The sequence below is a fragment of the Phacochoerus africanus genome, chromosome 1, assembly GCF_016906955.1.
Source record: "Phacochoerus africanus isolate WHEZ1 chromosome 1, ROS_Pafr_v1, whole genome shotgun sequence".
Classification (NCBI taxonomy): Eukaryota; Metazoa; Chordata; class Mammalia; order Artiodactyla; family Suidae; genus Phacochoerus; species Phacochoerus africanus.
This window is the reverse complement of record NC_062544.1, coordinates 103272557-103291146: the sequence shown is the minus strand read 5'-3', so window position 1 is coordinate 103291146 and position 18590 is coordinate 103272557. Positions and strand designations below refer to the sequence as shown.

Below are 18590 nucleotides of genomic sequence, written 5' to 3'. Positions count from 1 at the left end.
GCGCAGTGGTTAACGAACCCGACTAGAAACCATGAGGTTGCGGGTTCGACCCCTGTCCTTGCTCAGTGGGTTAACGATCCGGCGTTGCCATGAGCTGTGGTATAGGTTGCAGATGCAGCTCGGATCCCACGCTGCTGTGGCTCTGGCGTAGGCTGGTGGCTATAGCTCCGATTCAACCCCTAGCCTGGGAACCTCCATATGCTGTGAGAGCGGCCCAAGAAAATGGCAAAAAGACAAAAAAAAAAAAAGATAAAAAAGATCTAACAGACACATACAGAACACTCTACTGAACCATAGCAGCATACACATTCTTCTCAAGTGCACATGGGACATTTCCCAGACCATGTGTTTGACCACAAATTAAATTTCAATAGATTTGAAAAGATAGACATTAGGAGTTTGCTTGTGGAGCAGTGGGTTAAGAATCTGGTTGTCACTGCAGAGGCTGGGGTTGCTCCTATGGCACAGGTTTGATCTCTGGCCTGGGAACTTTCATATGCTGGGGGCTCAACCAAAAAAGTTTTTATAAATAAAAAAAGACAAATATCATACAAAGTATATTCTCTAACCAAAATGGGATAAAGTTAGAAATCAGTAACAGAAGGATAACTGGAAAATTCACTAAATTGTGGAAACAAAGGAATGCACTTTTTAATAGCAAATGGAGGAGTTCCCATTGTGGCTCAGTGGTTAATGAATCCAACTAGGAACCATGAGGTTGTGGGTTTGATCCCTGGTTAAGGATCCAGTATTGCCGTGAGCTGTGGTATAGGTCAGATGCGGCACAGATCCCGTGTTGCTATGGCTGTGGCATAGGCTGCCAGCTACAGCTCCAATTGGACCCCTAGCCTGGGAACCTCCATATGCCGCAGGAGCAGGCCTAGAAAAGGCAAAAAGACAAAAATAAATAAATAAATAAATAGCAAATGGATCAAAGAAAATTAAAAATACTTGGAGATAAATGAAAATTAAAAAAATCAAAATTTATGGGACACAATAAAAGCAGTGCTAAGGGGGAGTTTTACAGCTATAAACATATAAAGTGAGAAAGATCTCAGATCAACTTTAGAACTAAAGGAACTGGAGAGAAAAAAAAACTAAACTGAAAGCTGCCAGAAAGAAGGAAGGATACAATAAAGATTAGAGCATAGATTAAAGCAGATAACAGAAAAACAAAAGAGATAATGAAAGTGGGGACATTACTACTGATTCTACAGAAATAAAAAGGGTTATAAGTGAATATTAGGACCAACTGTACACTAACACATTGGATAACTTAGATAAAAGGGACAAATTCCTAGAGACACAAAGCCTACCAAGACTCATGAAAAAACAGAAAATCTGAGTTGACTTATAGCCAGTAAAGTGACTGAATCAATAATAATAATAAAAAAATCTCCAAAAAAAAAAAAAAAGCCCTGAATGCAATGGTTTCCCTAGTGAATTCTACCAAACATTTAAAAAAATTACTATTAATCGTTTTCAAATTTTTCACAAAAACTGAAGGGAACATTTCATTCAAGAGGCTAGCATTACCCCAATATAAAGCCAAACAAAGATACTACCAGAAAAGAAAACTACATCCCTTATGAACACTGAGACAAAAATCCTCACAAAATACTAGCAAATCAAACTCAGCAGCATATTAAAAGGATAGTTCACCATGACCAAATGAGATTTATTCCTGGAATGCAAGGATGGTTCAATATACAAAAGTTGATTGATATAATATACCACATTAACAGAATAAAGGTTGGGGGGATCACATCATCTCAACTGAAGCTAAAGAAATCTTGAAAAAAATTCAACTCCTTTTCATGATTTATAAACACTAAAAATCTAAGAATAAAAGGAAACTATTTCAACATAATGAATGTCAAAGATGAAAAGCCACAGTCAACAACATATTCAGGAAAGACTTAAAGCTTTTCCTCTAAAATCAGGAACAAGGCAGGAATGCTGCTTTTCATATGCACACTGTGGTATATGGAATGAGTGACCAATTGGGACCTACTGTATAGCACAAAGAACTTTACCCAATATCATGTGATAATCTATATGGGAAAAGAATATGAAGAAGAATGAATTTGTGTATAACTTTGTTGTACAGCAGAAATTATCACATTGTAAAACAACTATGTTTCAATAAACTTTGAAAAATAAAAAAAAAAATGTCTGTTTCACCATATCTATTCAACACAGAAGTTCTAATCAGAGAAATTAGGCAAGAAAAAGAACTAAAAAGCATCCAAACTAGAAAGGAAGAAGTAAAATGATCACTGTTTGTGGATGATACAATCTTATATATAGAAAATCCTAAAGAACCTCTTAGAATAAGTAAATCCAGCGAAGGAGCAGGAAAAGTCAACACACAAAAATCAGATGCATTTCTGTTCCCATTGTGGGTTAAGAATCTGACTGCTTGGGAGTTCCTATTGTGGTGCAGCAGAAACAAATCTGACTAGGTATCCATGAGGATGTGGGTTTGACCCCTGGCCTTGCTCAGTGGATCAGGGATCTGGTGTTGCTGTGAGCTGTGGTGTAGGTTACAGATGCAGCTCAGATCCCATGTTGCTATGGCTGTGGTGTAGGCCAGCAGCTGTAGCTCAGAGTTGACCCCCAGCCTCTGAACTTCCATATGCCAAAGGTGGGGCCCTAAAAGGCAAAAAACAAAAGAAGAAATAAATAAATAAAAAAGAATCTGATTGCAGCAGCTTGGGTGACCCTGGAGGCATGGGTCTGATCCCTGGCTCAGTGAAGTGGGTTAAAGGATCTGGCAATGCCACATCTGTGGTGTAGGTTACAGCTGTGGCTTGAATTCAAACCCTGGCCAGGGAACTTCCATATGCCATGGTGCACCCACAAAACTGAAAGAGACAAAGAAATGGGGGAAGGTTTAAACTTCACACAAAAACTACCAGAACAGATAAATGAACTCAGCAATGTAACAGGAGACAAGATTACCATACAGAAACCAGTTGATTTCTTTACACTAACAATGAAATATCAGAAAAGGAATGTAAACAAACAATCCCTTTTAAAATTGCATCAAAAAAATAAAATACTTAGGAATAAACCTCACTGAGAGGTAAAAGATTTATATTCTGAGAAGCACAAAACATTAACAAAAGAAACTGAAAATAAATCAAAGGAAAGACATCCCATGCTCTTTGATTGGAAGAATTAATATTGTTAAAATGATCATACTAACCAAAGAAATCTAGAGATTTAATGTAATCTCTATTAAATTACCCAAGACATTTTCCACAGAACTAGAACAAATAATTTTAAAACTTACATGGAACCATGAAAGACCCAGAATTGCCAAAGCAATCTTGAAGAAAAAGAACAAAGCAGGAGGCATAACCAACCAGGCTTCAGATAATACTACAAAGCTATACTAATCAAAACGGTGTGGTACTGGTAAAATAACAGACATAGGATCAAGGGAATGTAACAGCTCAGAAATTAAACCACACACCTACAGTCTGTGACAAAGAAGGCAAGAATATCCAACTGGAAAGACCATCTCTTCAGTAAGAGGTGTTAGGAAAGTTGGAGAGCTGCCTGTAAATCAATCAAGTTAGAAAACACCCTCACACCATACACACAAAAAAACTCAAAATGGCTTAAAGACTTAAATGTAAGACATGACACCATAAAACTCCTAGAGGAGAACATAGGCAAGACATTCTGTGACATAAATCATAACAATTTTTCTTAGATCGGTCTTGGAAGACAATAGGAATAAAAGCAAAAAATAAATAAACGGGACCTAATGGGACCTAACTTATAAACTTTTGCACATCAAAGGAAACCATAAACAAAATGAAAAGACAACTTGCAGACTAGGAGAAAATATCTGCAAAGGATGAGACCTACAAGAGCTCAATTTCCAAAATAAACAAACAGCTCATACAACTCAATAACAAAAACAAACAATCTAAAAATGGGCTCAAGACCTAAATAGACATTTTTCCAAAGAAGACATACAGATTGCCAAAAATCATATGAAAATGCTTAATATCACTAATCATTAGAGAAATGCAAATCAAAACTACAATGACATGTTGGCTCAGCAGTAACAAACCCAACTAGTATCCATGAAGATGGGGGTTCAGTCCTTGGCCTTGCTCAGTGGGTTAAGGATCTAGCATGGCTGTGAGCTGTGGTGTAGGTCACAGATGCAGCTCCGATCCTGCATTTCTGTGGCTGTGGTGTAGGCCAGCAGCTATAGCTGTGATTCGACCCCTAGACTGGGAACTTCCATATGGTGGGGGTGCGGCCCTAAAAAAAATTCATTAAAAAAAAATGACAATGAAGTGCCACCTTACACAGGTCAGAATGCCCATCATTAAAAAGTCTACATGGAGTTCCTGGTGGCCTAGTGGGTTAAGGATCTGGCATTGTCACTGCAGTGGCTCAAGTCACTACTGTGGCTCGGGTTCAATCCTTGGCTTGGGAACTTTCACATGCCATAGGCAAGGCAAAGAAAAAAGTCTACAAATAGCAAATGTCTGAGGGGGTGTTGAGAAAAGAACCATCCTACACTGTTGGTGGCAATGTAAATTGGTACAGCCACTACGGAGAATAGTACAGAGGTTCCTTAAATAACTAAAAATAGAGTTTCTATATGATCCAACGATCCCATTCCTGGGCATATGTCCAGACAAAACTATAATTTGAAAAGATACACACACTCCTATGTTCACAGCAGCACTATTCACAATAGCCAAGACATGGAAGTAACCTAAATGTGAATCAACAGATGAATGGATACAGAAGATCTGGTCTAGGAGTTCTCTTGTGGTGCTGTGAGTTAAGGATCTGGCATTATCAGTGCAACATCTTGGGCCACTACTGTGGCTTGGGTTTGATCCCCGGCCTGGGAACTTCTGCATGCCTCAGGCACAGCCAAAAAAAAAAAAAAAAAGATGTGGTCTATATATAAAATGAAATATTACTCAGTCATAAAAAAGAATGAAATAATACCATTTCCAGCAACATAGGACCTAGAGATAATTATGTTAAGTAAAGCAACAAAGAAAAAGATAAATACTATTATGTTAACATTTATATGCAGAATCCAAAATATCACACAAGTGAACATATCTACGAAACATAAACAGACACACAGACATAGAAAATAGATCTTCCTGCTGAATAGCATTGAGAACTTTGTCTAGATACTCATGTTGCAACAGAAGAAAGGGTGGGGGAAAATGTAATTGTAATGTATACATGTAAGGATAACCTGACCCCCTTGCTGTACAGTGGGAAAAAAAAAAACTATAAAAAAAAAAAAGAAAATAGATCTGTGGGTGGGAGGACAGAAGGATTGGGAGTTTGCGATTAGCAAATGCAAACCATTAAATAAAGAATGGATGAACAAGGTCCTACTGTATAGCACAGGGAACTATATTCAATATCCTGTGATAAAACATAACAGAAAAGAATATGAAAAAAGAATGCATATGTATATATATATGCATAACAATCACTTTGCTGTACAGAAGAGATTAACACAATATTGTAAAAAACTATACATCAATGAAATTTTAAAATTAAAAAAAATTTAAAAATGGATTAAAATAGGTATTGCTCCAAAGAAGATATGCAAATGGAAAATAAGTATATGAAAAGATGCTCAACATCACTAATCATCAGGGTAATGCAAGTCAAAACCACAATGAGGTATCACCTCACACCTGTCAGGGTGGGTACATTCAAGGGAAAAAAAAGAACAAACAGAAATTACTAGGTGTTGGTGGTGAGAATGTGCAGAAATGGGAATCCTTGTACACTGCTGGTGGGAATGTAAAAATGGTAGTCACTGTGGAAAGCAGTATGGTGGTTCCTCAAAACATTAAAAATAGAACTAGTATATGATCTAGCAACTCCACTTCTGGGTATAAACCCAAAGAATTGAAAGCAGGGTCTCAAAGAGATATTTGTATATCTGTGTTCATAGCAGCATTATTCACAACAGCTAACACATGGAACCAATCCAAGAGTTCATCAACTAATGAACGGATAAGCAAAATGTGGTATATACATACAATGGAGTATATTTTAGCCTATAAAGGAAGGAAATTCTGACATAGGCTACCACATGGATGAACCTTGAGGACATTAAGCTAAGAGAAATAAACCAGTTGCAAAACAACAAATACTGTATGATTATACTTTTATGAGGTACTTATAGCAGTCAAAATTATAGAGACAGAAAGTAGAATGGTGGTTGCCAGGGGCTGGGGTAAAGGGGGGGAATGGGAAGGTATTGTTTAATGAACAAGGAGATTCAGTTTTACAAGAAGAAAAAAGTTATGGAGGTGAATGGTTACAATGTTTGTGCAAGATTATGAATGTATTTAATAGCGCTCTACTGTATGCTTAAAAATGGTTAAGATGGAAAATTTTATTTTTTATTTTTATTTTTTGTCTTTTTAGGGCCACGCCCGATGCATATGAGGTTCGCAGGCTTGGGGTGGAATCCGAGTTGTAGGTGCCAGCCTACACCACAGCCACAGCAATGCCGGATCTGAGCTGCAACTGAGACCTACATCACAGCTCACAGCCATGACGGGAACTCCTGGAAAATTTTATGTTATGTGTATTTTACCACAGTAAAAAAATTGGTGAAACAAAAAGAACTGTCAATAACATGAAACACAGGGGTGTCCCCATTGTGGCGCAGTGGGTTAATGATTGTGTTTGCCTCTGCAGATGCACCGGTTCAATCTGATCCCCTGCCCAGGACCTTCCGTATGTTGCAGGGGTGGCCGAAAAATAAAAATAAATAAATAAAAAGACAATTTAAAAAAAGAACAGGAAAACACCAGAGAACTGTTCCAAATGAAAAGTCTAGGGAGGAGTACTCTTGTTGGTGCAGTGGTTTTAAGGATCTGGCATTGTCACTGCTGTGGCTCAGGTCAAAGCTGTGGCATGGGAGTTCCCGTCGTGGCGCAGTGGTTAACAAATCCGACTAGGAACCATGAGGTTGCGGGTTCGGTCCCTGCCCTTGCTCAGTGGGTTAACGATCCGGCGTTGCCGTGAGCTGTGGTGTAGGTTGCAGACGCAGCTCGGATCCCGCGTTGCTGTGGCTCTGGCGTAGGCCGGTGGCTACAGCTCTGATTCAACCCCTAGCCTGGGAACCTCCATATGCCACGGGAGCGGCCCAAGAAATAGCAGCAACAACAACAACAAAAGACAAAAGACCAAAAAAAAAAAAAAAAAAAAGCTGTGGCATGGGTTCAATCTCTGGACCCAGAATTTCTACATGCCATGGCCAAAACAAACAAAAAAATCTAGGGAGTTTCCTGGTGGTCTAGTGTTTAGGACTCTGAGCTTTCACCACTGCATCCCAGGTTCAATCTCTGGTCTGGGAACCTTAAAAAAGTCTAAAAATAAGACTTGACAGTAACATGCAACACAGCTTCCTAGACAGGATCCCAGACCAGAGAGGAGAAAGGGGGGCTGTGAGACAGCTGGTGAAATCTGTATGTGATGCTGCACCAAGCTGATTTCCTGGCTTAGGAGGCTGTATGCTGGTCTGTAAGAGAGTGTCCCTCTTCTGAAGACATTCCTGCTGGAGTGTTTTGTGGTAATGAAAGATCATATATGCAACTCGCTCCCCAAATATTCAGAAAAAGGCTAGAGGGTGGGTAACTGAGCAAATACAGTAAAACATTAACAGCTGGAGAGTCAGGATAAAGGACATAGAGGAATCATCATACACACCTGGAGGCATCTTGATGAAGGGCTCAAGGACCTGTACTTTGGCCTGGTGCATGGCCCGCTCTTTCTCCGCAAGAGCCCGGGCACGGGCCTGAATGATATGTCTCTCCAACATTTCAACCTCATCCAGTCGCTGCTTATAGAGATCCCGAATCTGGCAAGTGGAGGACCAGGTGAACAGAAATATGGTGAGAAATAAGGTTTTTTCAACCTCACCCCAGCCTCGGGGCTCCCCGTGAAGCATAGAACCACCACAGAACTGCAGACACCATCTGGTATTCTCAGACAGACGTGAACACGGAGACCCACAGCAGGAAAGGGCTGAAAGCTTTTAAAGTCAAGTCGGTAACAGAGCCAAGACTGAAACCCTATCTCCTGGCTTCACAGTAAAGAGAGCTCCCATCCAAACTCTGAAATACCAAATACAAGGGAGTATACTCCTTGTGGTAGAGGAAGAGTTGTCACCCAGATGCACCTTCAAGGAATGACATGCTACCTGGCTGCAGGGCCCATAGAGTTGACTTCAGCTTCTTGAAAACACAGATGAGACTCTTTTAAGGGAGTCGAAGGCAGCGTGGCCAGCAATCAGCCTCAGCAATGAGGACTCATATCAGCTGCTTTTCTCGTTATGCAGATGAGACAGCAGTAGTTGCTGTTCCAGAGATTGGGTGTGTTAAAATATGGGCATGAATACCGTGGTTAAGACTCTAGTTTCTGACACAAAGGCAGGCAACGTAAACGAGGATGTAAAATAAAAGACAGGTGCTACAGATACATGCAGCACGTGTGTAGAATGTGTGTATTTGCCTAGGGGCGTGCATAGTGTCCTTCCACTAGAATATCGGATACATTGCACCATGCTCTTTCCCGACTGCATCCCCAGTGCCTGAACAGCGCCTGGCACTTGGCAGGGGCTGACACTTGTCGAGTGGCTGATTCGCGCCCTGGGCGCCCCTGCACGGCTGCAGAAGCAAAGACGCCCCGCACCAAGTGAGCAAGCGGAGGAAGAGCGCGAGACACAGGGCTGTGTTACCTGTTGCAGCTGGTCCACGAACTCCTCGTGCCTCGCATCCTCACTGCCGCGGGCCTTGATCAAATTTGCGCTCACCTCCTCGCCGATCACCTCGGAAGTGTACAGGTTACGGAAGACGCCGGTGAGCAAGTACGAGATATCTTGGGTGCGCAGCGAGGTGGGGCGCAGACGCAGCAGGTGCGGCTCGGGAAGCGGCGGAAGCTCAAGCGGCGCGATGCGACCGGGCCGGGCCCCGAAATCGTGGTGAAAGGACTCGGAGTAGGCAATGGACGACAACCAGGTGCACTGGCTGGGGCTACGGATCCGGGCCAGACGCTGGGTTGGCGTCCACGTTGCCCCCGCGAACGCGTAGGACCCAGACTCTGCGGACTGCAGCTCTCGCCTTCCAGTCTCCATGGCAACTGAGACGCCGCTAAATCCCTGCCGCACTTCCGGTTCCGGGCCGCCTCTTCCGCTTTGCCTTGGGTTCACAGTGCTCTTAAGCCTTCATCCTCATGAATATTTGCACAGCAGCATCCCCTTTATGAAGATGAGCTTAGAGTTAGGTATCAATGGAGAAAGGGTTAAGTGGCACAGCCAGGCCAGTCTGATTGCAAAAGCCTCTATTTACCTTCATCTGCCCATTCTCTAAATATTCAGTATCTATTAATTCGTTCATTTAAAATTTATTGGGAGTTCTGTAGTGGCTCAGCCATAACCAACCTGACTAGTATCCATGAGGATGGGTGTTCAATTCCCGGTCCCACTCTTGGGTGAGGGGTCAGTCAGTTGCCCTGAACTACAGTGTAAGTCACAGATGCAGATGCAGCTGGGATCTGGTTGTTGTGGCTGGCAGCTGCAGCTCCGATTTGACCCCTAGCCTGGAAACTTCCACATGCCATACTTGCCGCCCTAAAAAGCGAAAAACATAAAAAAGCTAAAAAAAAATGTTTAATGTATTTACAAAGATTCAAAGGAAGATGTTGCTTCCACCCTCACAGATGTGTGTGTGAGTGAGAGACCAGGGTGGTGAGCGGGAAGGAACAGGAAAACAATTGCAGTTTAGTGGGTTAAGGTCAAGGTGGAGATAAATGTTGGTTTTTATGGAACCATAAAGGACAGGAACTTAGTCTGCAGAGGGAGTGTGTACAGTGGTTTTTTGGTAGAGGTGAAAACCAAGCAGAGATTGAAAAGAATAAGTCATCTAGAAAGTGGAAATTAAAACTACAATGCAGTCCCATTACACATTTAGTAGAATGTCAAAAAACTGAATGAATGAATGGGTGAAAGAATCAAATAAGTACAGGTAAGGATATGCAGCAACTAAAATTCTCATATGCTGCAATGGGAATACCAACCAGTATAGCAGCTCTGAAAAACAGTTTGGCAGTTTCTTATAAAGTAACAAATACATCAATTCCACTCTTAGATGCTTTTCCAAGTGAAATGAGAATGTTTGTGCTCACAAAAACCTGTGTGAAAATATTTATAACAGCTTTATTCTTAATCTCCAAAAACTGGGAAAAAAAACAAATGTCCTATTCATTGGTGTCAAGATAAATAAACCGTAGTACATCTAAACAATGGAATACTCTCAGTAGTAAAGATGAAAACAGACTAGTGATACACACAACAGCATAGATGAAAATAAGTGCATTATTCTGGGTAAAAGAAACTATTCTCAAAAGGCTACATATACATACCAAATGATTCCATTTATAGGAAATCCATTTACAAAAATGCAGACACATCAGTGGTTATCAGGAGCTGGTGATGGGAGCTAGTGTTGGCTTCAAAGGAGCATGAGGAGATTTCTTGGGGTGATGGAACTGTTCTACATCTTTTTCTTTTTTAAACTAAAATGTTCCCAATAGGCTGCATGCTAACGAAGTAGCAGAAAGAAAACTTAGTGGGGATTTTTTTTTTGTCATGTTCATGTGTTCTGCATCTTTTTTTTTTTTTTTTTTGTCTTTTTAGGGCCCCACCTGTGGCATATGGAGGTTTCCAGACTAGGGGTCGAATCGGAGCTACAGCTGCTAGCTTACACCACAGCCACAGCAATGTGGGATCGAAGCTGCATCTATGACCTACACCAGAGCTCATGGCAACACTGGATCCCCAACCCACTGAGGGAGGCCAGGGATTGAACCTGCATCCTCATGGATGCTAGTCAGATTCATTTCCGCTGAGTAATGATGTGAACTCCACACATTCTACATCTTGATTGTGGATTTGTTAAGACCTCGCAGGACAGGAATGTACACCATAAATGGTGAATTTTACTGTATATACGTTATACTTCAATTTTTTAAGTGAATAAAAAAAGAATGAGTAAGAGTAAGCAAGGAGAGAAGGAACATATCACTCTATGAAGAGGGACTTCATTGTGCTAAAGCTGGGAGATTGCAGCACATGTGGGAGGAGATGAAAGAAGCTCAGGGTGTTGAGGTACCTGCTAGGCAAGGGCCAGATCATAAATGAGCTTATAGGAAACATTAGGGAATTTACCTTATTCTGAGGCCAGTAGGAGGGCCACTGGGGGTCTTAAGCTGGGTGTGTGGTGGTCAGCTCTAAGTTTTACTGAGTTCATTCTGGTTGCTCTGAGACAGCCAACTGGAGGCAGGCAAGAGGCATCAGAGGGCTCAGTTGGGAAACACCTGCAGGGGTTAGGAAAGAGACGAAGGACACTGGGATTCATATGAGAGAAATTGACTGGAGATTGATCTGAAAGGTAGAATTGACAGGACTCGCTGATGGACAATGGGAGTGAGAGAGGGGAGGGGCCGAGAATGACGCCCACATAGCCCCAGTGTGGGATCAGGTAGGTAATGTCATCCACGGAAATGGGGAGAGGCCTGCACTTGTCTAGGCAGCAGCCTGACATCACAGTGACTGTCGTCCTTATCACAGTGTGGCTTCTGCTCTTTTTATTACCGCTGGGGTGAGCCTGTACCTTCCAGCCTGAAAACCACTTCCTGAGATGAGGCCCAGAATGCTCGCCAACAGAAATGAACCACTTCTGCTTCTCTTGGTCAGGGCTGGCTCCCTCATCTCTAATTTCCAGTGTCTGTTCCATCCTCAGAGCTAGGAAGCCAGGGCCCCTGTTCTGGATTGTGTACCTGATCCTACTCTGACTCTCCTTGAGCTGCACACTTTCCCAGAGTGAGGAGGCCACAAGGCCAACGTGATATGCCCCATGCCTGCTCAGACATCGTGAAGCCACTGACCTGTGCAGGTCACTTCTTTTTTTTTTTTTTTTTTGCTTTTTAGGGTCTCACTCGCGGCATATAGAGGTTCCTAGGCTAGGGGTCAAACAAATGGGAGCTACAGCTGCCAGCCTACGCCACAGCCACAGCACCGCCAGATCTGAGCTGAGTCTGAGACCTACACCACAGCCCACGGCAACGCCAGATCCTTAACCCACTGAGCAAGACCAGGGATCAACCCTGTGTCCTCATGGATACTAGTCAGATTCATTTCCACTGAGCCGTGATGGGAACTCCCCCTTGTCCCCCTTTCCTCTGTGCTTCTTCATCTCCACCCTCGGCTTCCTCTCCTACTGGTATCTGTCTTCCTGATACACTGGATTCATCCCTGATTCCGCTGTGCCCAGCAACCACTTTGTCTTTGCTCTGTGACTAAATGAATAAATGAATGGTTCCAACCCTGCACCAGTAACAAAGGGCACCAACCCCCTTCCCTATGAAGACCTTAGCATAAAGGGAATTTCTTAAGCTGCCTTCTTCCTTTCTTTTTTTTTTTTGTCGCACCCTCCACATGCAGAAGTTCCCAAGCCAGGGATCAAACCCAAGCCACAGAACTAACACCTCCAAATCCTTAAATGCTAGACCACCAGGGAACTCTGACTGCTTCATTTTATAACCTGTTCTGCTGACCAGAATTTTTGTTTATCTCTGGATTCTCACACACAGTTTTGGCCTTTAAATTTTTTTTTAATGTTTGAATTTCTAAAGTTATACATCATCATGGCAAAAAAATATTCTAATAGTACAGGAGTTCCCACTGTGGCTCAGTGGTTAATGAATCCAACTAGGAACTATGAGGTTGTGGGTTTGATCCCTGGCCTTGCTAAGTGGGTTAAGGATCCGGTGTTGCCGTGAGCTGTGGTGTAGGTCTCAGATGTGGCTGTGGCTGTGGCATAGGCTGGTAGCTACAGCTCCAATTAGACCCCTCGCCTGGGAACCTCAATATGCCGCGGGAGCAGCCCTAGAAAAGGCAGAAAAAAAAAAAGACCAAAAAACAAATATTCTCATATATTCTAATAGTACGTAAAAAATAAAACTGTTTTCCTCTCAATCTCTTTCCTTGGATTATTTCTATATCTTTCCAGCTATTGTTTCTGCCTATACAAACACAAATATCTATAAAGGGATTTTTTTTAATTTTTAAAAAAGCACCAATGACATTATATTATGCATTATACATATTGTCTTGCAATGTGCTTTTTTTTCACAGCAACTCACAGAGGACTGTTTTTATGTTTTGTTTTGCTTTTGCTTAACAGATGCAGGGGAACCCACTGTATGGGAAGTTATTTAACCAGGTCCTTGCTAGTGAGTGTCACCTTGTATCATGTTTCTGTACATAATATACAAATGATATCACAGGATTAAGAATTGCTTGGCCAAAGCATATATACATTTTGATATTTGGGATATTGCCAAATTGCCTCTGAGAAAGATGATCCCAGAATAGACTCCCGCAAGCAGGATGGGAGGACTTGTGGGCATTTTAAACATCTTTGAACCATATCCCAAATTTTATTCCCAGCCCACATTTCCCTCTAAAGCTCCAAACTTATACATCCATCTTGACACCTCACATTGGCTGTCTGAAAGCACCTCAAACATGGGTCCACAACTGAACACCTGTTCTTCTTCAGTCTCCCCATTTCAGCTTCTGGAACTCTCTGCTTTGACTGGCCCAGGCCCAAAGCCTAGGGTCATCTCTGACTCTTTCTTTTACAGTCCTCACTCGTCAATCCTGTTGGCTCTCCCATCAAGTTGTATCCCAAATCCTCGCACTTATGACTTCCATGCCTACCACTGGGCCTGACCCACCATCCACTCTCACCTGAATTGTTGCAAGAGCCCCTTCATTGGGCTCCTTGCCTCAGCCCTGTCTCTCCATGTATGATACCTTCCAGCAGCCAGAGTGATTCTTCTTCTTCTTCTTTTTTTTTTTGTCTTTTTTTAGGGCCACACCCATTGCATATGGAGGTTCCCAGGTTAGGGGTCTAATTGGAGCTGCAGCTGCCAGCCTATGTCACAGCTCATGGCAACGAGGGATCCTTAACCCACTGAGAGAGGCCAGGGATTGAACCTGTATCCTCATGGATACTGGTCAGATTCGTTTCCACTGAATCACAAAGGGAACTCCCCAGAGTGTTTCTTTGAAAATGTGAATTAGATCATGTCCCTCCTTGACTTAAAACCTTCCAAGTGCTTCCCATTTCTCCCAAGGTAAAAGTGGACACCAAAGAAGGCCCAGCAGGATTTGGTCCCATTACCTCTCTGGCTTCTCTCATTCCCCTCTCCCTCTATCCCTCTGTTGCAGCCACACTGGCCTCCCTGCTGGTTCCCCAACACACTAGATGCATTCCTGCCTCAGGGCCTTGGCACTGCCTGTCTCTTCTGCCTAGAATCTTCTTCCCTTAGAACCTCTGAATTCCTCACTCTCTCACATCCTAGAAGTCTTTGCTCAAATGTCACTGTCCCTGTAAGGTCCAGCCTGCCCAACCTATTTAAACTATAACTCTCTCCCATTCCTGAATTCCCTTATTTTAAAATTTTTCTTACATATAGTGTGCTATACAATTCGTCTTATGTTTATTATCATGTCTCCTTTGTTTCCATTAGAATTTAACTCCACAAGGGTAGGAGTTTGGAGTATATTTTCTTCACTGAGGATTCCCAAACCTCGAAAACAGTGCCTGGCACACAGCGAGTGCTTAATAAATGTTTGTTGAATAAAATAGCCCTTCAATGTTTTCTTTAGTTCACAGACTCCTTCAGCATGCCTTCCCCCTCAGGTGGGCTGGGCCATGTCTCCTCCCTCAGATGAAAGTCTGACTATTCCCCACACTGAGCACTAGATTCTGCCTGAGGGGTGAGGACTGGGACTTAGTCCACAGTGAAATGAACATCATATCACACAACAAAGGAAACCATTAAAATAAACCAAAAAGACAACCCACAGAATGGGAGAAAATTTTTGCAAATGACTCAACCAAGGTCTAATCTCCACAATATACAAACAACTCAAACAACTCAACAACAAAAAAACAAACAACCCAAATGAAAAATGGGCAGAAGACCTAAATAATCATTTCTCTAAAGAAGACATATAGATGGCCAGCAGGCACATGAAAAAATGCTCAACATCACTAATTATTAGAGAAATGCAAATCAAAACTGTAATGAGGTACCACTTCACACTGGTTAGAATGGCCATCATTAGTAAGTTTACAAATAAAAGATGCTGGAGAGGGTGTGAAGAAAAGGGAACACTCCTGCACTGTTGGTGGAAATGTAAGTTGGTACAACCATTATGGAAAATAGAGTAGAAATACCTCAGAAAACTAAATATAGAACTACCATATGCCCAGAAGTCCCACTCCTGGGCATATATCTGGACAAAACTTTCATCGAAAAAGATACACGCACCCGTATGTTCATCGCAGCACTGTTCACAATAGCCAACACATGGAAACAACCTAAATGTCCATCGACAGATGAACAAATTAGGAAGATGTGGTACATATACACCACAGAATACTACTCAGCCATAAAAAAGGACAAAATAATGCCATTTGCAGCAACATGGATGCAACTAGGGACACTCATACTGAGTGAAGTTAGAAGAGAAAGACACCACGATATCATTTACATGTGGAGCCTAAAATATGGCACAAATGATCTGTCTACAAACAGAAAATATCAGAGTTCCCGTCATGGCTCAGTGGTTAATGAACCCAGTGAGGATCCATGAGGATGCAGGTTTGATCCCTAGCCTCTCTCAGTGGGTTAAGGACCCAGCGTTTTACCTGAGCTGTGGTGTAGTTGCAGATTTGGCTTGGATCTGGCATTGCTGCGGCTGTGGCGTAGGCCGGCAGCTGTAGCTCTAATTCAACTCCTAGCCTGGGAACTTCCATATGCATGTGCCACAAGTGCAGCCCTAAAAAGCAAAAAACAAAACAAAACAAAACAAAACAAAAACCAGAAAAGACCATGGACATGTAGGAGGGACTCATGTTTGCCTTGGGGGAAGGGGAGGGAGTGGGATGGATTGGGAGTCTGGGGTTAGTAGACGAAAACTGTTGCATTTGGAGTGGATGGGCAATGAGATCCTGCTGTATAGCACAGAGAACTATATACCTAATTACTTGTGATGGAAAATGATAGAAGATAATGTGAGATAAAGAAGGTATATATGTGCATGACTGGGTCACTTTTGCTGTACAGCAGGAATTGACAGAACATTGTAAATCAATTATATCAAAAATTTGAAAATAGCCTATCACATCACATTCACAAATGAATTTGCAATAAAATCCCACAAATATAATTATGGAAAAGTAACTGGCAATCAGCCCATAGTGTCCTGGCATTACCACCCAGCCCAGGAAGCCTGTGTGATCCATCACAGCAGCCTGGATCTCTATGCGGTCGGTAGCAGCTGCCTGGTGTGATCAGAGCACAGTCACTTTGCCATAGCTGCTTCCATGGGAGAGGTAGCCTTCACTTTTCCTCTGGATGTATGTGGGTGCAGGACCCACAGGAGGGAGCTCAGATGAGGTTTTCCAGCCCTCACAAGCATCAGGGTCCAAGGGCTTCAGGCCAGGCCCTGTGCCCACCATGGGTGGAGGGTGTTCCAGCACCCTGCTTGGCCGGCAGCATTTATTCTTACCAGGTAGCCGATGTCATCTGTTATTTCAGCCAATTCCCAGGAGGATTGCAGCTCCTGACACAGAGCTCCCAGAGGTGAAGGGACCTGCTCAGTCTCACAGTGGGAAACTGCAGAACCAAGATTTAAACAGCTCTCCAATCGGCTGTGCTCCAAAAACTAGGAGGAGGCAGAATAAACATCATCCACCTCACCTACCCAAGCTGGTCTAGGTTTGTGTTTCTGGGGGAGGGGCTGGGCAGGGCCAGCTCTGAAGCAAATCTGGAAAGTTGGCATTCTTGGGTTGATCCTCCCCCTTCTCTAGGCCTCTTAGAGAAGGTAGTGGCGGAGGGGCCAAGAAGAAGGACTTGGGGGGGTACCAGCTCTGACACTAGGTCTCATCCATCATCCCAGAAGCCCTCATACCCACTCTCACATACACATCGAAGACACGATGGTCAGCTGGGGGTGGTGGGATGCCTGAAACTCCATCAGACAACTAGTCTCTGGGCATACATGGCCTCTCTGTGCTGCTGAAAGCTCCGTGAGTCACCAGGATCTCAGGGCATCTTGCAGAGGCAATTGAGAGCTGGATTTTAGGGGGGTAATTTAGGCACCTAGCCAGGCCTGGGCCCACAGAAGGCCTTGGTGGTTAAAGGGCAAAGGGAGCAGAATCCAGCAAATGAGGTTTGGGAAAAATCCTCTAGCTAGGCCTCTAGCCCATCCACACAGAGATGCACAGTCCCATATGCCACCCAGGCTTACGCACAGCAGAAGTAAGCAGAGTGTCTCCAGCCTGTGAGGGAGATGGAGGGCAGACTGGGGGTGGGGGGGAGAGTCCCAGGGAACAGCTGCCCCACAGGGCAGAGCAGCAGCCTTGTTTCTCTGAGTGGCATGTGGCCCAGCCCTCTTTTCTGGCAGAACCTGGCTGCGTGTGCCAACTCTGAGTCAGCGTGCCCACTCTGCCCAGCAACCCCAGGCTTGGGAGGAGGCCTCAGCTCCTGTGCCTGGGCCAGAGGCCAGAAGAGGGCCTGCACGAGGCAGGTTCGGTGTGTGCAAAGGAAGGGCCAAGCTGGAGCCCCCACCAGATAATGCTCTGGATTGGGCTTGGGGCTCAGAGCTGGGAGGTGATGTGAATAAACAGGAATGATGCTTAAGATGAAGGTTCAGAGCCAACTGCTGCTGTCAGAATTTCATTATGTCTCTGCCTGGAAAGAGAAGCAGGGCTTAAGGAGGCCTGACTTGCTGACTAGAGGGGCCTGCAGGCCCCTGGGGATGTCAGAGGTCCTGGGATTAGCCCCGAGGTCAGAGGAGGCCCCCAGGGGAGCAGGCCTGGAGGCAGGCATCCTGGCCTGGTAGAAGGAGGGCGAGGGCAGAAAAAGGACCCCTCATCCTCCCCGCCCCCAGGCTGGAGCTTCAAAAGGATGTCTTGTGTGGACTTGCTCATCCCTGAGAAAGCAGAGAGGGCTCTTACAGGGCTGCTCCTGATGGAGAGCAGGCCGACTAGGGAGAGTGCCAGATAGAGGGCTACATTTCCCCCCCCCCCCCACCCCGGTGTAGAGGAGGCATACAGAGGGAGTGGGAATTCCAGAGCCAGAGTCTCCAAAGTCCCAACCAGTCTCAACCATAAGGATGGGAAGACTCACCCTCTGGCAGGCTGACATCCCTTCCTGAGGTATTCAAGGCCACCTAGGCCTGCTTGTGCCTAGAGAGGGAAGGGCTGGGGTCTGACTGGTTTTGCTGGACTCTCACACTGGCTTTATCAACCCAGGGGGGTTATGGGGGGAGCCTAGTGGGCACAGCATCCCCAACGTGGGAGGTATTCTGGGGGCTCTCTCAAAAGTCAGTAGGCAGCAGAATCCCTGGACTTTCCCTTAGAGTCTCTACATACCTATAAAGAGGGTGGCTGGGTTGCCAGACTTGAAGGTGGGAGTGT

General features: G+C 43.9%; 1 protein-coding gene across 4 annotated transcripts in view; it reads right to left on the bottom strand.

The window, feature by feature from the left end:
* Positions 1-11374, bottom strand: part of DLEC1 (DLEC1 cilia and flagella associated protein) — an 84386-nt gene extending 73012 nt beyond the window's left edge. For 2 of the 4 annotated variants that reach the window (XM_047770236.1, XM_047770231.1), the window contains exons 1-3: positions 11258-11374; positions 8771-9289; positions 7741-7891 (exon numbers count right to left, since the gene is read on the bottom strand). In XM_047770236.1, the coding sequence (XP_047626192.1) occupies positions 7741-7891; positions 8771-9166 (547 nt within the window). In that variant the 5' untranslated portion in view covers positions 9167-9289; positions 11258-11374. The remainder of the gene's footprint in view (positions 1-7740; positions 7892-8770; positions 9290-11257) is intronic. The other 2 variants (XM_047770222.1, XM_047770225.1) reach the window with 2 other exon arrangements.
* Between the last annotated feature and the right edge of the window lie 7216 nt (positions 11375-18590).